This window comes from Geotrypetes seraphini, chromosome 1 (genome assembly GCF_902459505.1).
Source record: "Geotrypetes seraphini chromosome 1, aGeoSer1.1, whole genome shotgun sequence".
In the NCBI taxonomy this organism is placed as follows: Eukaryota; Metazoa; Chordata; class Amphibia; order Gymnophiona; family Dermophiidae; genus Geotrypetes; species Geotrypetes seraphini.
The window spans coordinates 459382358-459400746 of record NC_047084.1 but is presented as its reverse complement, the minus strand read 5'-3'; the positions used below and the strand labels follow the sequence as shown (position 1 = coordinate 459400746).

Sequence of the window (18389 nt, the reverse complement as noted above, 5' to 3'; positions counted from 1 at the left end):
ACATCTGAGACAAACATGGTTATTTTTATTGCATAGGATTTTTTGGACCCCAGTTCGTTTAAATAAAATAGATGGCTCTAAGTCTAATAGATGCTGGCATTGTCATATTGATGTAGGGACTCTGGATCATCTGTTATATTATTGTCCCCATTGATGTTTATATTCTGGAAGTCCATCTGGGGACAAATTAATCTTATTCTTGAATCAAATGTTCCACTAACATATGAAGCCATAATTTGTGAAACCATGCTACATGTTAAACCCACTTTAGATAAATATAAGAGCCGTCTTTTTATGATTTTGACAAGTATAGCTTTTCAATTGATTACAAATAATTGGAAAAACCATGATAGAATAAATTACACTTTTTGGTGGGTGAATGTGTGTACTATATACAGATATGAAAGAATGAATGCAAAATGTAAGGGTATTAGTGGTGTATTTAATAAAGTGTGGAGCCCATTGACTAACTTTGTGAAAATATAATAATTTGTATTTATTTTTTCTTTTCTTTTGTTTATTTACTGATATACATCCAGGGTGGGGGGTTGGGGGGAGGGAAACAATCTTGATGGTTACTTGGGTAATTTAAGTTTATCATTTCATATTATATCCTATGTTATATTACTGATAAAAGTAGAAAAATGCAAGAACTTTGAATGATATACATATTACCTGTACAGTTAATAATGCAATGTATGTAGTAATTTTTGTTCACTTATTTGTATTGCATTGTTTTAGTTTGAAAATCAATCAAAATTTATAAAAAAAAATAAAAAAAATTATTGAAGACCAATCTTTTTAATAAATTTATTGCCTAAATAAGAAGGTCTGATTATGAATTTTACTATACAACTGTTTAGTTAGAAATAGTGAATTTCATTTTTGAAAGTTCATTATGTACAATAGGAGGCTTCGGAAACCGCATAATATTATTCAATAGAGTATTTAATGATCTTTTTAGTCATTTTATTATAAAACTTTTCTAGAATGAAACTATTCCTCTTTTCTATGAAACTGCGCTAGCAGTTTCTAGCACGGGGAGCCACGCTGAATGGCCAGTGCTGTTCCCTATGCTCATAGCAGTGCGAGCCATTCAGCGCGGCTCTCTGTGCTAGAAACTGTTAGAGCAGTTTTGTAGAAGAGGGGATATAAGAACATAAGAACATAAGCAGTGCCTCTGCCAGGTCAGACCACAGGTCCATCCCGCCCAGCAGTCCGCTCCCGCGGCGGCCCAAACAGGTCACGACCTGTCTGTATCACCAGAAGGGGCTCCCTTGCCACCTTGGTTTCTCATTTAAGTCCTGTCTTCCTATCGAGGTCCTAACCCTCCGGTCTTGCACATGCACGACCTGGTTTGGTTTCTATACTCATTACCTGGTTAGTTTTCTATACTTGTGTTACATCCCAGCTCCTCCCTCAGTATCCCATGATCCCTTTATCCTTCAGGAATCCGTCCAATCCCTGTTTGAATCCCTGTACCGTATTCTGCCTGATCACTTCCTCCGGTAGCGCATTCCAAGTGTCCACGACCCTTTGGGTGAAAAAAAACTTCCTTGCGTTTGTTCTGAACCTATCTCCCTTCAGTTTCTCCGAATGCCCCCTCGTACCTGTTGTCCCCTTCAGTCTGAAGAATCTGTCCCTATCCACCCTCTCTATGCCCCTCATGATCTTGAAGGTCTCTATCATATCTCCCCTGAGCCTCCTCTTTTCCAGAGAGAAGAGCCCCAGCCTATCCAACCTCTCGGCGTATGGGCAGTGTTCCAGCCCTTTTACCATTTTCGTTGCTCTCCTTTGGACTCTCTCAAGTACCGCCATGTCCTTCTTGAGGTGCGGCGACCAATACTGAACGCAGTATTCCAGATGCGGACGCACCATCGCCCGATACAATGGCATGATGACTTCCCTTGTTCTGGTTGTTATGCCCTTCTTTATGATGCCAAGCATCCTGTTGGCTTTTTTCGAGGCTGCTGCGCACTGTGCAGATGGCTTCAGTGATGCATCCACCAGCACACCCAAGTCTCTCTCAAGTCTGCTGTCTCCCAACAATACCCCCCCCAATTTGTAGTTGAACAACGGGTTCTTTTTCCCTATATGTATTTCAACTTTGTATGATTGTATTTCACTGAATGTCCAGTACTCTTTATGTAAACCGCCTAGAACTGTTGGTGATGGTGGTATAGAAAAATAAAGTTATTATTATCCCCTTCCATTAGTGCCAGAAAAATATCTGTTTCCATTTCCATGGTAGTTGTGGTATATTCTCTGAAAGAACTCCCCACCCCACTTCAAGGAAGTAATGAGGGGAGGGAGGAGGATGTGGCAGAACAGTCACAGTAAAGCATGGAAAAGATTGGCAAATGTAAGGGGGGAAGAGAAATCAGCAAAGAATGAAAATTTTTTTTTTGTAAAACCCTTACAGCTGACATGGAGAAAGAGAAGCTCCTCGAGTACCAAGAGATGCAATTGAAGAACACAAAAATATGGCAGAAAGAAACAGAACGTATCTGTTATATTGGGTCCATCAGCTTCACTAAAAAGGATTTCCAAGAACATCTTGACATTTTGTCAGTAACAGAAATCTTGAGGTTTTCAGCAACCCTAAAATAATTTACCTATCTATGGGGTCCTTTTACTAAGGTGCGCTAGCCGATTTAGCGTGTGCTAAATGCTAACGAGTCCATAGAATATAATGGACACGTTAGCGTTTAGCGTGCATTAAATCGGCTAGCGCACCTTAGAAAAAGGATCCCTATGTTCTCAGTAGGTTGCAACATAGCCACCAGGTTTCAGCTCAGCTAGACTTTACTAGGCAGTCGAACTACCAAAGATTAGGTAATATAGAATAGATAATATGTGTTATCTGTAGTAACAGTACCTTATAGAGTTGCAGGCTGAGAACGAGGAAAGCCACTGCTGCTCCCTGAAATCTTGGACCCTCCATTGAATCATTATTTATTAACGTTTATTAACACACATACCACAGGAACCACACTACTTTATTCTAAACTAAAAATACAATTATTTTTTTTCTACCTTTGTTGTTTGCCGATTTGCTTTTTCTAATCATGTTGGTCCCAGTCTCTGGTTTCTGCTTTCCTTGTCTTCCTCTTAACTCTCTTGCCAAGATTTCCTGTCAATTTGTCATTTTTTTTCTCCCTTCTTTTCCTTTTTCACTCAGCTTTCTTCAATTTATTTTTCTGCCTCTGTCCATATTTAATTATTTCCTACTATACAGTCTAAAAAAGTGCTCCACTTCTATAACTAAACAGCTCACTCTCAATGGAAGAAAAAGCCTCAGATTTACTTTAGATAAGGCATAAAGCTCAAACCTCCTCCACCAACAACATCGGCCTCCATCATTGGTGGAGGAGGTTTGAGCTTTATGCCTTACCTAAAGTAAACCTGAGGCTTATTCTTCCATTGAGAGTAAACCCTTTAGTTATAGAAGTGGAGCACTTTTTTTAGATTATTTATTTAATACCCACTTTCACCAGTATTGGATATAGGATTGCTACTATACAGTCTACAATTTCCCCTTTTTTACTTTGTCTACCTACAGCTTGCCATCTCTTTCACTCTGGCTCTCCTGTTTTACTTCCTCTTAATTCCCAGTCTCTCACTCTGGAACTCGTTTCCAGAGGATGTGGTAACAGCAATTAGTATAGCTGGGTTTAAAAAAGGTTTGGACAAGTTCCTGAAGGAAAAGTCCATAATCTGCTATTGAGACTGGCATGGAGGAAGCCGCTGCTTGCCCTGTGAATGTTGCTATTATGGAATGTTGCTATTATGGAATGTTGCTAGCATGGAATGTTGCTATTACAGTATTTGAGTTTCTGGATTATTTGATGTGATCTGGATTAGTCATGGTGGAAACAGGATATTGGGCTAGGTGGACCATTGTTCTGATCCAGTATAGCTTTCTTATGTTCTTAATCTCCTGTTTATCAGGCTGTTTGGTAAGGGGGGGGGGAGGAGTGGGACAGAGCTGGTGAGTGCAGGCTTGAGGGAGGGAGAAGGGAGATGATTGCCACTGCAGAGTGCATTTCTGGAGATCAACCTTTATGGCCCTTACTCACTTACATATACTTCCTGTAGAATGGGACAAGACCATGACCAGCTGATTAAAATCTAAAACAAGATGCTGAAAGCAGAGGCATAGCAAGGTAGGTTGGCACCCAGGGTGGTGGCACCACACTGTGCGCCCCATCCCCAACTCTCCCCTGCCACTTGAGCACACCCCTTCCCCACAGCTTGAACGCCACTTACATACCTCTTGAATGTTCGCCAGCTCGAGCAGCATCTTCCACCTGCTGCTCGCACTGGCCTTGGCTCCCTTCTGATGTCACATCCTGGTCCTGCGACCGGGAAGTGACATCAGAAGGGAGCTGAGGCCAGTGTGAGCAGCAAGTAGAAGATGCTGCTTGTGCCAGCAAACATTTAAAGAGGTACAAGTAAGGGGGGTGGAGAGGAGTAGAGACGCCAGTGCACCCCCATGAAGAAGGCACCGGGGGCAGTCCACTCCCCCCCTCACTATGCCATTGGCTGAAAGTGGTAGCAGGTTATTAAACATATAATGAGATAAATAACTATTTCTGAGGTTTTAGTAATATTTCTTTTTGCTTAATCTATAGAAAAACATTTCACCTTTGATGTACATCATGACCAGACATAGGAGCCAGCTCTGTGGGTGCTTGAGCACCCCTAATATTGAACAATCTCCTTGACATTTTCCAGGGAGAGGTAATTTCCATTGGGTTTAGCGCCTCCAATAATTTTGAAAAGTTAGCTCCTATGTGACCAAGAGATGGGGCGGAGGTAAAGGATCAGCTTCTCTAACTGAGGATTGCTAGTAGGAGATCTCATCCCTCCCATCCTGTCACTTTACCCCCACCCCTACCACCCGACTGTATCATATCATCCTATCATAGCAAACAGACAGTGAGGGCAGGGGATAAAGTTCCACCTCTCTCTTTAGTATCCATCTTCAAAACCCTTGTACACATTCCTAACTTTTTTTTTTTTTAGATTTGATTATAATAAAAATAGGAAGTCTAAGGAACATGGGAGAGCACCCAGAATATTCTCACTCATACTTAAGCTGGAAATCTTATACCCTGCGCCCTCCTCCTCCTGGGCAATTTGCATCCTCTATGTATTGCACATGGATGATACCCAAGGGTGCTGCACCTGACTAGCTGTGATCTTCAGAAAGCAGTCAAAGGTACTCTTGTATAGGAGAGTCTGTCCAGGATGAGGTTTCTTTTGGGTTTGCATGTTCACCTGGTGGGGAGGAAGGAGGGAACAGAAACAATCAGTGAGGAAGACAGCACATTCATAATAACTGTCTGTGATGGTGATCATGTGGGTTTATACTGCACCTTTCATCCAAACAGATGAGCAGAAAAACAGATTACAGAATAACTTCCTTTCGGGTATAAAGAACACAAAGAAGTCAGTAACAGAACTCATGATTAGAACTGAGGCACAAGGAGCCCATGTATCTTCTTGAAACCATTAGTGCAGACCACATTTAATGCATTTAAATACTTTAAATTAGGTTATTTAGTACCCCCTCAGCATGCTCAAAAAAAGACCTGTCAGGCATGTTTAGCACCACAAGAAACAATGCCAGGTCTGGAGCAGCATTAGAAGGGTTGATTGAGAGAGAGAATATCTAATGACACCCCTTCTCTCCCACTAACCCGACCACCCAACCCTAAATGTTCTTCCCAAGCTTCCCCAATTGCCCTGCCCAGCCCTTTAAAAAATTCTCTGGTGATTTGGTGGACCCCTCTCGGCCCCCTCACAAAAGACACTGGTAGTCAATGGATGCTGACCACCCCCCCCCCCAAACCTAGCCAAAGCTCTAGTCATCTAGTGGGACTCGTGGTCTGACCAGGCCAGGCCTGACACCCCTCCAGAGTCTTCCCTGGTGGCCTAAGCTAGCCCTGGTCCCCTCCCCCCACAGTCTGATATACTTTACCTAGTAGGGAGGAGCAAATAGGCATCTTTTTTTGCCCTTCCTGGGTGGCATCATCAAAATGGCATTGCCCAGGTCTGCTCAGTGCAGGTCAGGGGTCCCACTGGACCACCAGGGCCTTTTGGAAGGGGGCCGGAAGGAGTTCACCAGACCACCAGGGAATTTTTTTTATGGTTCAACAATTTTTATTGATAACTGCACTGTAATACAACCAAATCAAGACAAAATAAGTGGAATGTATTGTTACAACATGTGGCCTTAGCTGTGCTTAGAAAACATACAAAATGGTATTCTTGTCCATACACAGTGGAACATGGAACTCTCCAAACCCAAGTCTGGTGGCATCCCATAAAGCTTCGTATAATATTCTTGGAAAATGTGACAGATCTGTTGATCATCCGTGGTATCCTGCCCAGTTGCTTTCCTCAAACGCAGTATCAGTGGGTGGCCCCCTGCGTTTTAACTAACCTAGCTAATAGGTTTCTTCCTATGTTCCCATATCTATAGAGTTGGTATCTGTAATATTGCAAGGACTTTTTCATTCTTTGATGTAGCAGAGTATTAAACTCCATCTGAGTCTCCTGAAATTTTTCTTTATCTGCTATTTAGTGGATGAGCTCAAAATGTCTCTTTTCAAATTGAAGCTGATGTTCTAGTTGAAGTATAGCTCAGTCTCTCAGGGGTTTCTTTTTTAAGTGGAAGGGAGTTGCTTGATGTTGGGGGAAAGAGAGAATCCTATCCCGATATTCATGGGGGAGGGGAAATTCAGATCAGGGCTAGTGGCATTCTTTTTTTTTTTTTTTTTTTAATGTCAATGAACCAGTGCATACTCAGGCATCGACAGGAACAATAGCACAGAATAGTGATCAGCTAATTAATACTGTGCTTTTAATGTGGCATTAATTTGTATGCTCATTAATCTGAGCATGCCACAGTAATTTTGTGGCACAATATTTGCGGTAGAATTTGATTCTACTGTGAACCAGTGTGCTTCGGCTCACAAATGTTTTGCTTTGATTTTTGAATTTGTATGTTTTTGACCTTTCATATACGTATACACTTCTCCCTCCGTATTCACTGTGATAGGGGATTAACAGAACTGCAAATACAGAAAAACTGTGAATAATTTTTTCATATGTTATTTGCTGTTTTCTATTAAAAGCCATTGTGAATATGGTGAAATTGCAAATAACATGGTAGGAGACCTGGCCTGTTCCTGAACGAGAGGCAAAAGACAGTGAAGAAAGTGCTAGGAATCAGCGATTTTCTCTGTAAACGCTTGGAATCAGCGATTTCTCTATGCAAGCTGATGTAATTTGGAGGGAGGAGCCAGCAAGCTAAAAACAGCGAATAATTGAAACCGCGATTGCTGAAACTGCAAATACGGAGGGAGAAGTGTAAATTGATTTTTGCAGTCTTGTGATCCTATGATTGGCGCTGAGGAGTACTAGTACAAGGTTATTGAATTTATACTTTATATACTGTATTTGAAAGTGATTGAGATAATATCTTGAACTCACAATCTGAAGATCCTTCTTTTCAACATTATATTATTTAGTAGAAAGTACAGTACTCATTGGGTGGCTATAGTGTCTTTAAAGTTTTTAGTTTTTGTCAATTGGTGTTCCATTTTTGTAACTTAGTGAAATGCCCATAAAAGCAAGTATGTAAAATGAACTGGGGAAAAAGCTCTGCATGCCCAAAAGCAGATGTAAACCACTTGGACCTGTTGTAAAAATGAGCGGTATAACAAGTTTTAATAAAACATAAACATGTGGGTACTTTCCATGGGGTAACTTTGAAAGAAGAAAATGCATACTCTCCCTTTTAAAACTGGTATAGCTTATGCACATTCCTGTCACAGAAGCTAAATGGCGTGGATACCACTTTGGCAACACATGGAAAACTGTCATGCCAATAAAGTTATCTGATCAGTTTGAAAAGCTAGAGATAACAAGCTGAGCACTGATGTGAAACATTTCATGTATGTTCAAGAAGGTATCCCCTTGCCTGAAGCTAGCCTGGAGTTCATATTATCACAAGTGCCATGTGGGAAGAGGAAGGGCAGGGGAGGGCTAGGAATGGCCCCTAGGGTAGCTAATAAGGCTCCAGTTGCAACTGCTGCTCAAGGGTGATAAGACCTTTGTAGCCCACAAAGACAATCTCCCCTGTCCCAGGCCTGGAGGGTGAAGGTGTTGCTCAGGAAATGAAGCTCACTCTGTAACTGCCTGATTGAGATCAGTCTTTGTTTCATCCCCAGCGTCTTCTACACTAGACCCAGCACTGGTTAGAAAGCAGTGAGGTGGGGAGTTAAAAGCCCAGGAGCTTTATTAGCATCTGGTGGTGGCACAGACTTCATGGGGCTGGGTGCACACTGACACCATCCAGTGTTCTGCCTACGTGTAGAACGCCTAGACCAGGGGTGTCAAAGTCCCTCCTCAAGGGCTGCAATCCAGTCGGGTTTTCAGGATTTCCCCAAAGAATATGCATGAGATCTATTAGCATACAATGAAAGCAGTGCATACAAATAGATCTCAAATTCGTTGGGGAATTCCTGAATACCCAACTGGATTGCGGCCCTCAAGGAAGGACTTCGACACCCCTGGTCTAGAGGCAGAGGAATAGCTTTCTGGAGCTGAAGCAGCTCAGCAGGATCCTGGATCATGAGGCTGTTTACAAGGGTTTTTAAAATGTAATTTATTAATAATAATAATAATAATAATAACAGCTTATATACCGCAATACCGTGAAGTTCTATCTATGCGGTTTACAAAAGATTAAGCAAAGGTACAAATTGACTGACTTCAAGAGGGGAAAAAGAAAGAGATTAACTGGATTAGCAGCCTGAGCCAGGATTGGATTTATGCATTCTGTTCCCCTATGCCAGGGGTGGGCAACTCCAGTCCTCAAGGGCCGGAATCCAGTCGGGTTTTCAGGATTTCCCCAATGACTATGCATGAGATCTATTTGCATGCACTGCTTTCAATGCATAGTCATTGGGGAAATCCTGAAAACCCGACTGGATTCAGGCCCTCGAGGACTGGAGTTCCCTACCCCTGGCCTAAACAAAGTGATAGCAAAGGTGAAACCTAAATACAACTAAGGCAGAACTGCCAAGTTACACATTTCAGGAGGGAAACTTTTTGGCCGGTCCTGGATTTCTGTCAACCCCATCCTGGTGCCATTTGGGACCTGCAGCACTGAATTCTGTGGATAAAATCATCATGGGCCACAAATACTGCACTGCTTTGGGATGTAAGTTTAAAACCAGGACTGGCCAAAAGTCTCCCTCCTGAAATGGGTAACTTTGCAGCTATGCTAAAAGGCAGGGCATGGGTTCAATTCTCAATCCTGGTTTCTGCTGCTAAAGATGTTGTGGCTACAGAACTCACAGTAGGCAGGGGAGAAGGCTTTTAACCGCTGCTCAATGGTGATATCTAGTGGCCAGACTGAGGGTCAACAGTCCTCAGATTATCCCAGGACAAGCAGGCAGCATATTCTCAACATGTGGGTGATGTCACCAACGGAGGCCCGCAGTGGACAGCCTCGCAAGCAGATTTACTTGAAGATCTTTTAAGAGCTTACGAGTGCTACACCATGCATGCGCAAGTGCCTTCCCGCCCGAGTTAGGGCGTGGGTCTCCTGTGAGGTAACTCAGTTCAACATTTTCCGCGGAGCCGAGAAGTCTTGTTCACTTCAGCTCTGCACCTCTTCGTTGCCTTCTTGCACCACGGCTTTGTTATTTTCTTTTAGTTGCTGTGCCCGCACATATTCTCTTTTTTTTCTATGTCCCGGCCTCTTACGGGGTTCACAAAGTGTAGCCAGTGCGGCAGGGTCATTTCAATCATCGACCCTCATCGTTGGTGTATTGTTTGCCTGGGTCCCGAACATTGTCCTGACACTTGTTCACGCTGTGCAACCCTTCAACCTCGAGCCCTTCACAGACACCGTGCTAAAATTCTTCAACTATTTGGCACTATGGAGCAGTCTGCTGAGAGGGTCTCGACCTCGGCTTCGGGGACGGCCTCAACTTCCAAGACCTCAACCCCGACACCCATGGTTGCCTCGACCAAGGCCTCGACCTCGGCATCAACAACTTCGGCCTCGAAGGCCTCGGCTGCAGTCCCTTCTAAGTCTTCATCTGTGGGTAAGTCTCCTGTTTCTCCTTCAGGTACCCTTCCTAAGAAGCCTCCAGAGTCTCAGGCATCCCAGGCCATGCCTACGGTCCTGCCAGCCTCTACAAGACCTCCAGCTAAGCGTGCCTCCAAACATAGGGAATACTCATCCTCAAGGTCGCCCTCTTTAGAGCGCACTGCTGCACCTTCGAGACCTGATCCTTTTGTCTCAGTGCCTATATTCAATGACATGTTGAAAGCCATTTTGACCACTCAGATTTCCTTAGTCATGGCTCAACTTCTCCCAGCCTCGACCCTACTTCCTATGAGCCAGCCTGAGCCTCCTGTTGAAGCACCTCGAGGCAAGCCTCAAAAGTTTAGTCACTTATCATCCAGTGACTCTTTGTCTCCTCCGGGGGCACAGTCTCCTGAACCTCGATCGAGGCATCACTCGAGGCATTTGAGGCATCTTGCTTCCAAGTGGAGTCAGGAGTCTTCTCTCAAGCAAAAGGACTCTCCTCCTCCCAGTACTGAGTCTTCTATGCCTCATTTATCAAAGGCCATCGAGACTCCTTCAAAAACTAAACATAAGTCTCAGTCTCGCAAAGCTTCTACACCTGCTGCTTTGCCTCGAAGCCCGTCCAGGTCGAAGACTCCTCCATCGAGACCGCCTCCGAGGGAGCTTTCTCCTCCTGCCTCGACCTACTCTGTTCCTTGGACCCCGGGGACTTCACCATCGAGGCTTCTCAAGCGCAAATACTCTCTGACTCCTCCTATCACAGGCAGTGGAGCTTCCTCGGTGACCGTGGTGCTGGTTTCTGAGCCTCCTTCTCAATATTCCAGAGAGGCTTCTCCATCCTATTCTGCGGCTCCTAAGTCTCGCTCTCCTTCTCCTGAGGAACTGTCTACCTCCAAGTCTGCCTCATTTGTGAGATTTGTCTTTGACATGGGGAAAGCTCTTCAGGTGGATCTCCACTCTGACTCTAAGTACACTCCTGAGTACTTAGCCGATATGGAGTTATCTCATCCACCCAAGGAGACCTTGAGGCTTCCCATGACTCCTGTCTTAAAACTAACTTTCCTTAGGAATATGGAAACTCCTTACTCTATTATGGCCATACCTTCTAAACTGGAATCCAGGTATCGCACCGTCCCTTGTAAGGGGTTTGAGAAATCCCAATTATCTCACCAGTCCTTAGTTGTGGAATCTTCATTAAAGAAAGCTCAACCATCTAAGCTCTACGCTGCGGTTCTTCCAGGCATGGAGGGCCATACCACGGACAAGTTTGGCCGCAGGTTTTATCAGAATTCCATGATGGCCAATAGAATTCTTAACTACAATTACATTTTCACTGCTTATTTTACTCACTTCCTCAAAATAATGCCTAAGTTTTTCCCAGCTCTTGTGGAGCAGTATCTTCCTGAGTTCAAACAGATTATTCGTACTCTGTCACAACTTCGACTCTTCATGCTACAAGCCACGTACAATGCCTTTTAGCTCTCATCCAGAGTTTCTGCCTTTGCGGTGGCTATGCGTCGCCTCGCTTGGCTCCCCATTGTGGACATGGACCCTAATTTACAGGATCGTCTAGCGAACTTACCTTGCCAAGGGACTGAACTTTTTGATGATTCCATCGAGGCTGCTACAAAGCGTCTCTCTGAACATGAGCGCTCTTTTGCCTCCTTGATTCGGCCGAAACCTAAGACTCCTCCTGCTCGGCCATACAAGCATCCACCACGTCGTTATCCTCAAAAAACAACACCAGCTTTCTCCAGGCCTCCGCCTAGACGACTGCCACAGCAACAGCGACAGCAGAAAGCTGCTGTGGCTAAACCAGCTCAGTCTTTTTGACATTCTCAGTCTGAGCATACCAACCTCCCTCCATCAGACTTCTCTGCTGCCCACTGGAGGTCGACTTCACCATTTTTATCACCAGTGGGAGCTGATCACCTCAGATCTCTGGGTTCTCAACATCCTTCGGGAGGGATACTCACTTCATTTTCTTCAAATACCTCCAGATCTACCTGCAAGAGAGTTTCCTTCCAGTTTGTCGCAATTTCCCCTTCTCCTTCAGGAAGCTCAGGCTCTTCTTCACCTTCGAGCGGTCGAGGAGGTTCCCTTGAACCAACGGGACACAGGGTTTTATTCCCGTTATTTTCTAGTTCCAAAGAAGACAGGGGATTTGCAACCCATTCTGGACCTCAGAGCCCTCAACAAATTTCTAGTCAAAGAGAAGTTTTGGATGCTTTCTTTACCAATTTTGTATCCCCTGATGGATCAGGGCGATTGGTTATGCTCTCTGGATCTCAAAGAGGCTTACACTCATATCCCAGTCCATCTAGCCTCTTGCAGATACTTAAGATTTCGGGTGGGGAATCTTCATCTACAATACAGAGTTCTTCCTTTTGGACTCGCCTCATCCCCCAGAGTTTTCATGAAGTGTCTGGTGGTGGTGGCTGCAGCCCTCCGTATCCAGGGTCTTCAAGTTTTTCCATACCTGGATGAATGGCTCATCAAAGCCCCCTCTCAATAAGGGGTTATTGCAGCGATCCGACAGACTAATATGTTCCTCCAATGTCTGGGGTTCGAACTCAATTTTTCAAAATCCCAGTTGCACCCCTCTCAAACTCTTCAGTTCTTTGGGGCCATTCTGGACACGGCTCAGAGCGTTCCTCCCTCAACCATGCCAAGATACTCTCATTCGCCTTTGCCATCAAGTGTCTACTCTCGCATTAATTTCAGCGAGACAAATGATGATTCTACTCGGTCACATGGCCTCTACAGTTCACATGACTCCTTTTGCCAGACTTCACCTTCGCATACCTCAGTGGACCCTGGCATCTCAGTGGCAGCAAGCTACCGACCCACTCTCTCAACACATTACAGTGGCTCCTTTGTTGAGACAATCTCTCCACTGGTGGATGCTCTCTTCCAATCTTTCCAGAGGGTTGCCTTTCCACTCTCTTCCTCATCAGAAGGTTCTCACCACAGACTCATCAACCTACGCATGGGGAGCCCATCTCGACGGTCTTCGTACTCAAGGCCATTGGTCCCCCCACAGACCGTCTCTGTCACATCAATCTGTTGGAACTCAGAGCGATTTTCAATGCTCTCAAAGGGAAAGGGGGCTGCTTTGGGGGGAGGGGTGTGCTGGGGGACAGATAGCTTTGCTCTGGGGGGAAGACAGAAGGGGGCCACAGAGACACAGTCAGGGAGAAACTGTAAGGGAGAGGGAAAGGGGGCTGCTTTGGGGGGAGGGGTGTGCTGGGGCAGACAGCTTTGCTCGAGGGGAAGACAGAAGGCCACGCAGAGACAGTCTGGGAGGAACTGGAGAGGGAAAGGGGGCTGCTTTGGGGGAAGGGTGTGCTGAGGGGCAAACAGCTTTGCTCGGTGGGAAGACAGAAGGGGGCCACGGAGAGACAGTCAGGAAGGAACTGGAGGGGAGAGGGATAGGGGGCTGCTTTGGGGGGAGGGGTGTGCTGAGGGGCAGATAGCTTTGCTTGGGGGGGAAGACAGAAGGGGGCCATGGAGAGACAGTCCGGGAGGAACTGGAGGGGGAGAGGGAAAGGGGGCTGCTTTGGGGGGAGGGGTATGCTGGGGACAGACAGCTTTGCTCGGGGGGGGAAGAGAGAAGGGGGTCACAGAGAGACAGTCAGGGATGGCACAACCGAAAAATATAGGCAGGCAGGGGGCCAAAGAGAGACATACAGAAAAAAAGACAGGGGGTCAGGGAGAGACACAGACAGAAAGAATGACAGACAGACAGCGTCCAAGGAGAGAGAGACAAAGAAATTAAAAAAAAACCAGACAGACATCTACTCTAGCACCCATTAATGTAACGGGCTTAAACACTAGTGCTATATAATTTGAAATCACTAATTTCTCATTTTGATTCCAAGACTGTTGTTCAAGGGATGGTTTTATCTTGGTTGGACTACTGTAATGCCCTTTACTTTGGTATTTCTAAAACGAGGGGAAGAGTATTGCAGTTAATACTAGGCTCGTTATGGGCATTGAAAGAACAGCTCATAATACACCTGTTTTAAAGAAATTACATTGGTTGCCGATCGTATTTTCGGTTCAACATAAAATAATTTCTGTAATCCATCAAACTATTTACCATCAAATACCATGGTATTGTAGTAGTACCATATCAACCAAACAGAGCCTTAAGATCAGAAAATCAAAAGTTATTAGGCCCAATAACGAGGGAAAGATATGCTGACACCAGAGCGACTGCTTTTTGTATTGCTGGTGTTAAGTTGTGGAATTCACTGATAGGACAGCTATGCCTATATTCTGATCGGTTAAGATTCAAAAAACTACGGTATTTAAAACACAGTTGTTTGTTACAGCATTTCTGTGAGGCATCTGGTTGTTCAGTGGTACAGAGGGTGTATTTTAAGAGAAGATGTTTTAAGATTCACTTTGTGATGTTTATTTCCCAGTTGTTATGTTTGTATTTTTGAAAACCGCCTAGTTGTAGATGATATATAAATTTTTAAAATAGAAATATAGAAACATGATGGCAGATAAAGGCCAAATGGCCCATCTAGTCTTCCCATCCACAGTAACCATTATCTCTTCCACTCTCTAAGAGATTCCAATTAGAGAATGACACGGTGATGAAATTCTTCACCGTTCCCGTCCCCGCGGATAACCGCGGGAAATAATCCTATGTAATTTTTTAGTGTCTATTTCAGCCTCGGTCCTTCTACACCAGCATTCTTCAAAGCAAAGCTTGCGGGTCAGTGGTTGTGGCCATTCATACTCTAATTCTTCCCTCTCTCCTTAAAGAATGACATGAAGATGGTTTACCGCGGTTATCCGCGGGGACGGAAACGGTGATGAATTTTGTCACCGTGTCATTCTCTAATTCCAATGCCTATCCCTGGCTGTTTTGAATTCAGACACAGTCTCTGTCTCCACCATCTCTTCTGGGAGACTATTCCAAGCATCTACCACTCTTTTCATAAAAAAGTATTTCCTCAGATTACTCCGGAGCTTATCACCTCTTAACTTCATCCTATGTCCTCTCATTGCAGAGTTTCCTTTCAAATTAAAGACTCGACTCATGCGCCTTTACATTATGTAGGTATTTAAACATCTCTATCATATCTCCCCTCTCCCGCCTTTCCTCCAAAGTATACAGATTGAGATCTTTAAGTCTGTCCCCATACGCCTTATCACAAAGACCACACACCATTTTAGTAGCCTTCCTCTGGACCGACTCCATCCTTTTTATATCTTTTTGAAGGTGCGGCCTCCAGAATTGTACACAATATTCTAAATGAGGTCTCACCAAAGTCTTATACAGGGGCATCAATACCTCCTTTTTCTTACCAGCCATACCTCTCCCTACGGAACCTAGCATCCTTCTAGCTTTCAGCATCACCTTTTCAACCTGTTTGGCCACCTTAAGATCATCACCGATCATCTGCCGATAACAATAATCGATGCAGCACCAATCTCTCCCACTCCAGAGCAATGAGCCCACTGTCACTCCCTAGTATACGCGAAGAAAGTCCAAGACAGCAGAATCGGGGTGGATCAAAGAATTTCCAGCAGTCAGGCATTAGACGACTCTTTACCCCGCCCCCCTTTTACAAAACTGTAGCGTGGTTTTTAGCGCTGGCCACAGCAGTAACAGCTCCGATGCTCCTAGGAATTCTACGAGCATCGGAGCTGTTACCACCTCAGCCGGTGCTAAAAACCATACTACGGTTTTGTAAAAGTGGGAGTTAATGAACCATCAGTCTTTAAAATGACCCTACACATAAACAGACATTAAATGTGTCCTTAGTATATATTTGTGGCATTTTTCAGAAGTAAAGCATTATGAAAATTAGGTACAAGATCCGGAAAGAGCTTTACAAATCCTCACTCAAGAAGAAAAGTTAGGGAGCATGTGGCGCAGTGGTTAAAGCTACAGCCTCAGCACCCTGGGTTGTGGGTTCAAACCCATGCTGCTTCCTGTGACCCTGGGCAAGTCACTTAATCCCCCCATTGTCTCAGGTACATTAGGTAGATCGTGAGCCCCCCCTCCCCCCGGGACAGATAGGGAAAAATGCTTGAGTACCTGAATAAATTAATGTAAACCGTTCTGAGCTCCTCTGGGAGAATGGTATAGAAAAGTGAATAAATAAAAATAAAATAATCTCAGCCCTCCCCCCAACACATACAGTTTTAATATAAATCAAGTACTTTCAGTAAAGAGAAAAAAAAGCAGGAAAAAACATAGAGGCTGTTATTAATATACAGAACAGTTCTTTCTTTAAAAAAAAATAAAAATTCGAACAAATTAGGCATTCTTCCTTTCTAAATATCAGCATTTTATTTCTCTGCCAAATGTGTTCATGGAGCATTGTCTGTACTCACTTTGATGGTATCCAAAGGTTGTCCTGCCACGGTTAGGCAAATCCCTCCTACCCCACCTGCCAAAAAGTTTTTGAATGGGGATATTTTTTCTGCTGTTTGCTTCTGTGCCATTTCTACTGTAATAGATTGAAGTTCCTGAGCTGGATTAAGCTAATTGTGAGAGGCTGCTCCGTTGTCTTGCTGCACTGGGACATCTCTCGGCTCCGCCTGCACTGGAAAGCTGCTCGACTCTGAGTAGAGGCCAGCGATTAATCATTTTACAGACCAGGTTAGCCTTGAACTTTCCTGCAAAGTGCAACAAGGCAATGGGTCAGAGTAGAGGATGCACTCTAAGTAAAGAATTTCCTTGTATTGATTCTTTCTATTGACATTAAGGACAAAAGTCCAGAGTTAGACTGTGGTGGAGTCTAAGCAACATTCCCTAAGGCTGAATGAACAAGGTACAGGTTTAGGATGAGAATGAGAATGAGGTTAAAGATTGCTGGGTTTCATTCTTGGCTCTGGCTGTTTGTGGGTGACCCTGCGTGGGTTGCTTTTGAGAGAAACTTTCAAGGTACAGTAAAACCTTGGTTTGCGAGCATAATGCGTTCCAAAAACATGCTTGTAATCCAAAATACGGTACTCCTATATCAAAATGAATTTCCCCATAAGAAATAATGGAAACTCCACAACCCCAAAACTTTAATACAAAATACTGTATGTACTCGTATTGCAAGACCTTGCTTATATAGCAAGTTAACATTTAATAAAATGTTTTGCTTGTCTTGCAAAACACTTGCAAACCAAGTGACTTACAATCCAAGGTTTTACTGTCTTTGCATTGAGTGCCTTGCACCACCATGAACGCTGGGTGACTGAGCTTTCAATCCTGGTGCTGAACTTCCACCACAGAACATTTAGAGCAGGGATGTCAAAGTCCCACCTCGAGGGCCGCAATCCAGTCGGGTTTTCAGGATTTCCCTCATTGAATATGCATGAGATCTATTAGCATACAATGAAAGCAGTGCATGCAAATAGATCTCATGCGTATTCATTGGGGAAATCCTAAAAACCCGACTGGATTGCAGCCCTCGAGGAGGGACTTTGACACCCCTGATTTAGAGGTACTTTTTTTTTTTAATGAGGGCGCCAGGTTTAAGGGGATGGGATTTGATATACTGCCTCTCTGTGGTTACAATCAAAGGTTTATGTATAGATAGGTACTTAATGGTGGGTTGGATGTCTTGCCCAGGGTCATGGAGAGCTGCAGTGGGAATTGAACCCAGTTCCTCTGGCTCTTAGAGCACTGCATGAACCATTAGGTTGATGCCTATATAGGTGCTATTGTATGATGAAACACAGGTGCCTATAAAATGCTACCATAAGCAGCAGGTGTAAATGCCCACACGTAGATTAAAGTAGCCTAGTGCAGGGATCTCAAAGTCCCTCCTTGAGGGCCGCAATCCAGTCGTGCGTTTTCAGGATTTCCCCATTGAATATGCCTGAGATCTATTTGCATGCACTGCTTTCAATGCATATTCATTGGGGAAATCCTGAAAACGCACGACTGGATTGTGGCCCTTAAGGAGGGACTTTGAGATCCCTGGCCTAGTGGTTAATGCAGTGGCCTGAGGAACTGGGTTTGGTCCCCACTGCAGCTCCTTGTGACCTTCCATTGCCCCAGGTACAAAATAAGCACCTGTATACAAGGTAAACCACTTTGATTGTAGCTACAGAGAAGGGAAATTGGTAAAACTAGAAGACATAGGTCAAGGGGTGGTAGACTTAGGAATAATGTTAAGGAATTCATTTTCATTTAGAGGGTGGTGGGTGCCTGGAATGCCCTCCTGAGGGAGGTGATGGAGAGGAAAACTGGGATGGAATTCGAAAAAGTATGGGATGAGCACAGAGGATCGCTAATTAGAATATGAAT

At 44.3% G+C, this 18389-nt stretch overlaps 2 protein-coding genes across 9 annotated transcripts in view; one reads left to right on the top strand and one right to left on the bottom strand.

Moving 5' to 3' along the window:
• DNASE1L1 (deoxyribonuclease 1 like 1) overlaps window positions 1-18389 on the top strand; it is a 95422-nt gene that overhangs the window by 29351 nt on the left and 47682 nt on the right. The window contains exon 1 of one of the 6 annotated variants that reach the window (XM_033922657.1): window positions 16636-16745. The exons of the other annotated variants lie outside the window; for them this stretch is intronic. The gene's annotated coding sequence lies outside the window, so the exon portion shown is untranslated. Of the gene's footprint in view, window positions 1-16635; window positions 16746-18389 lie in introns of those variants that run through there. 6 annotated transcript variants of the gene reach the window in all.
• LOC117349349 (mitochondrial carnitine/acylcarnitine carrier protein-like) overlaps window positions 1-18389 on the bottom strand; it is a 56739-nt gene that overhangs the window by 28210 nt on the left and 10140 nt on the right. For 2 of the 3 annotated variants that reach the window (XM_033922705.1, XM_033922714.1), the window contains exons 2-3: window positions 16478-16762; window positions 5191-5283 (exon numbers count right to left, since the gene is read on the bottom strand). In XM_033922705.1, the coding sequence (XP_033778596.1) occupies window positions 5191-5283; window positions 16478-16588 (204 nt within the window). In that variant the 5' untranslated portion in view covers window positions 16589-16762. The remainder of the gene's footprint in view (window positions 1-5190; window positions 5284-16477; window positions 16763-18389) is intronic. The other variant, XM_033922723.1, reaches the window with a different exon arrangement.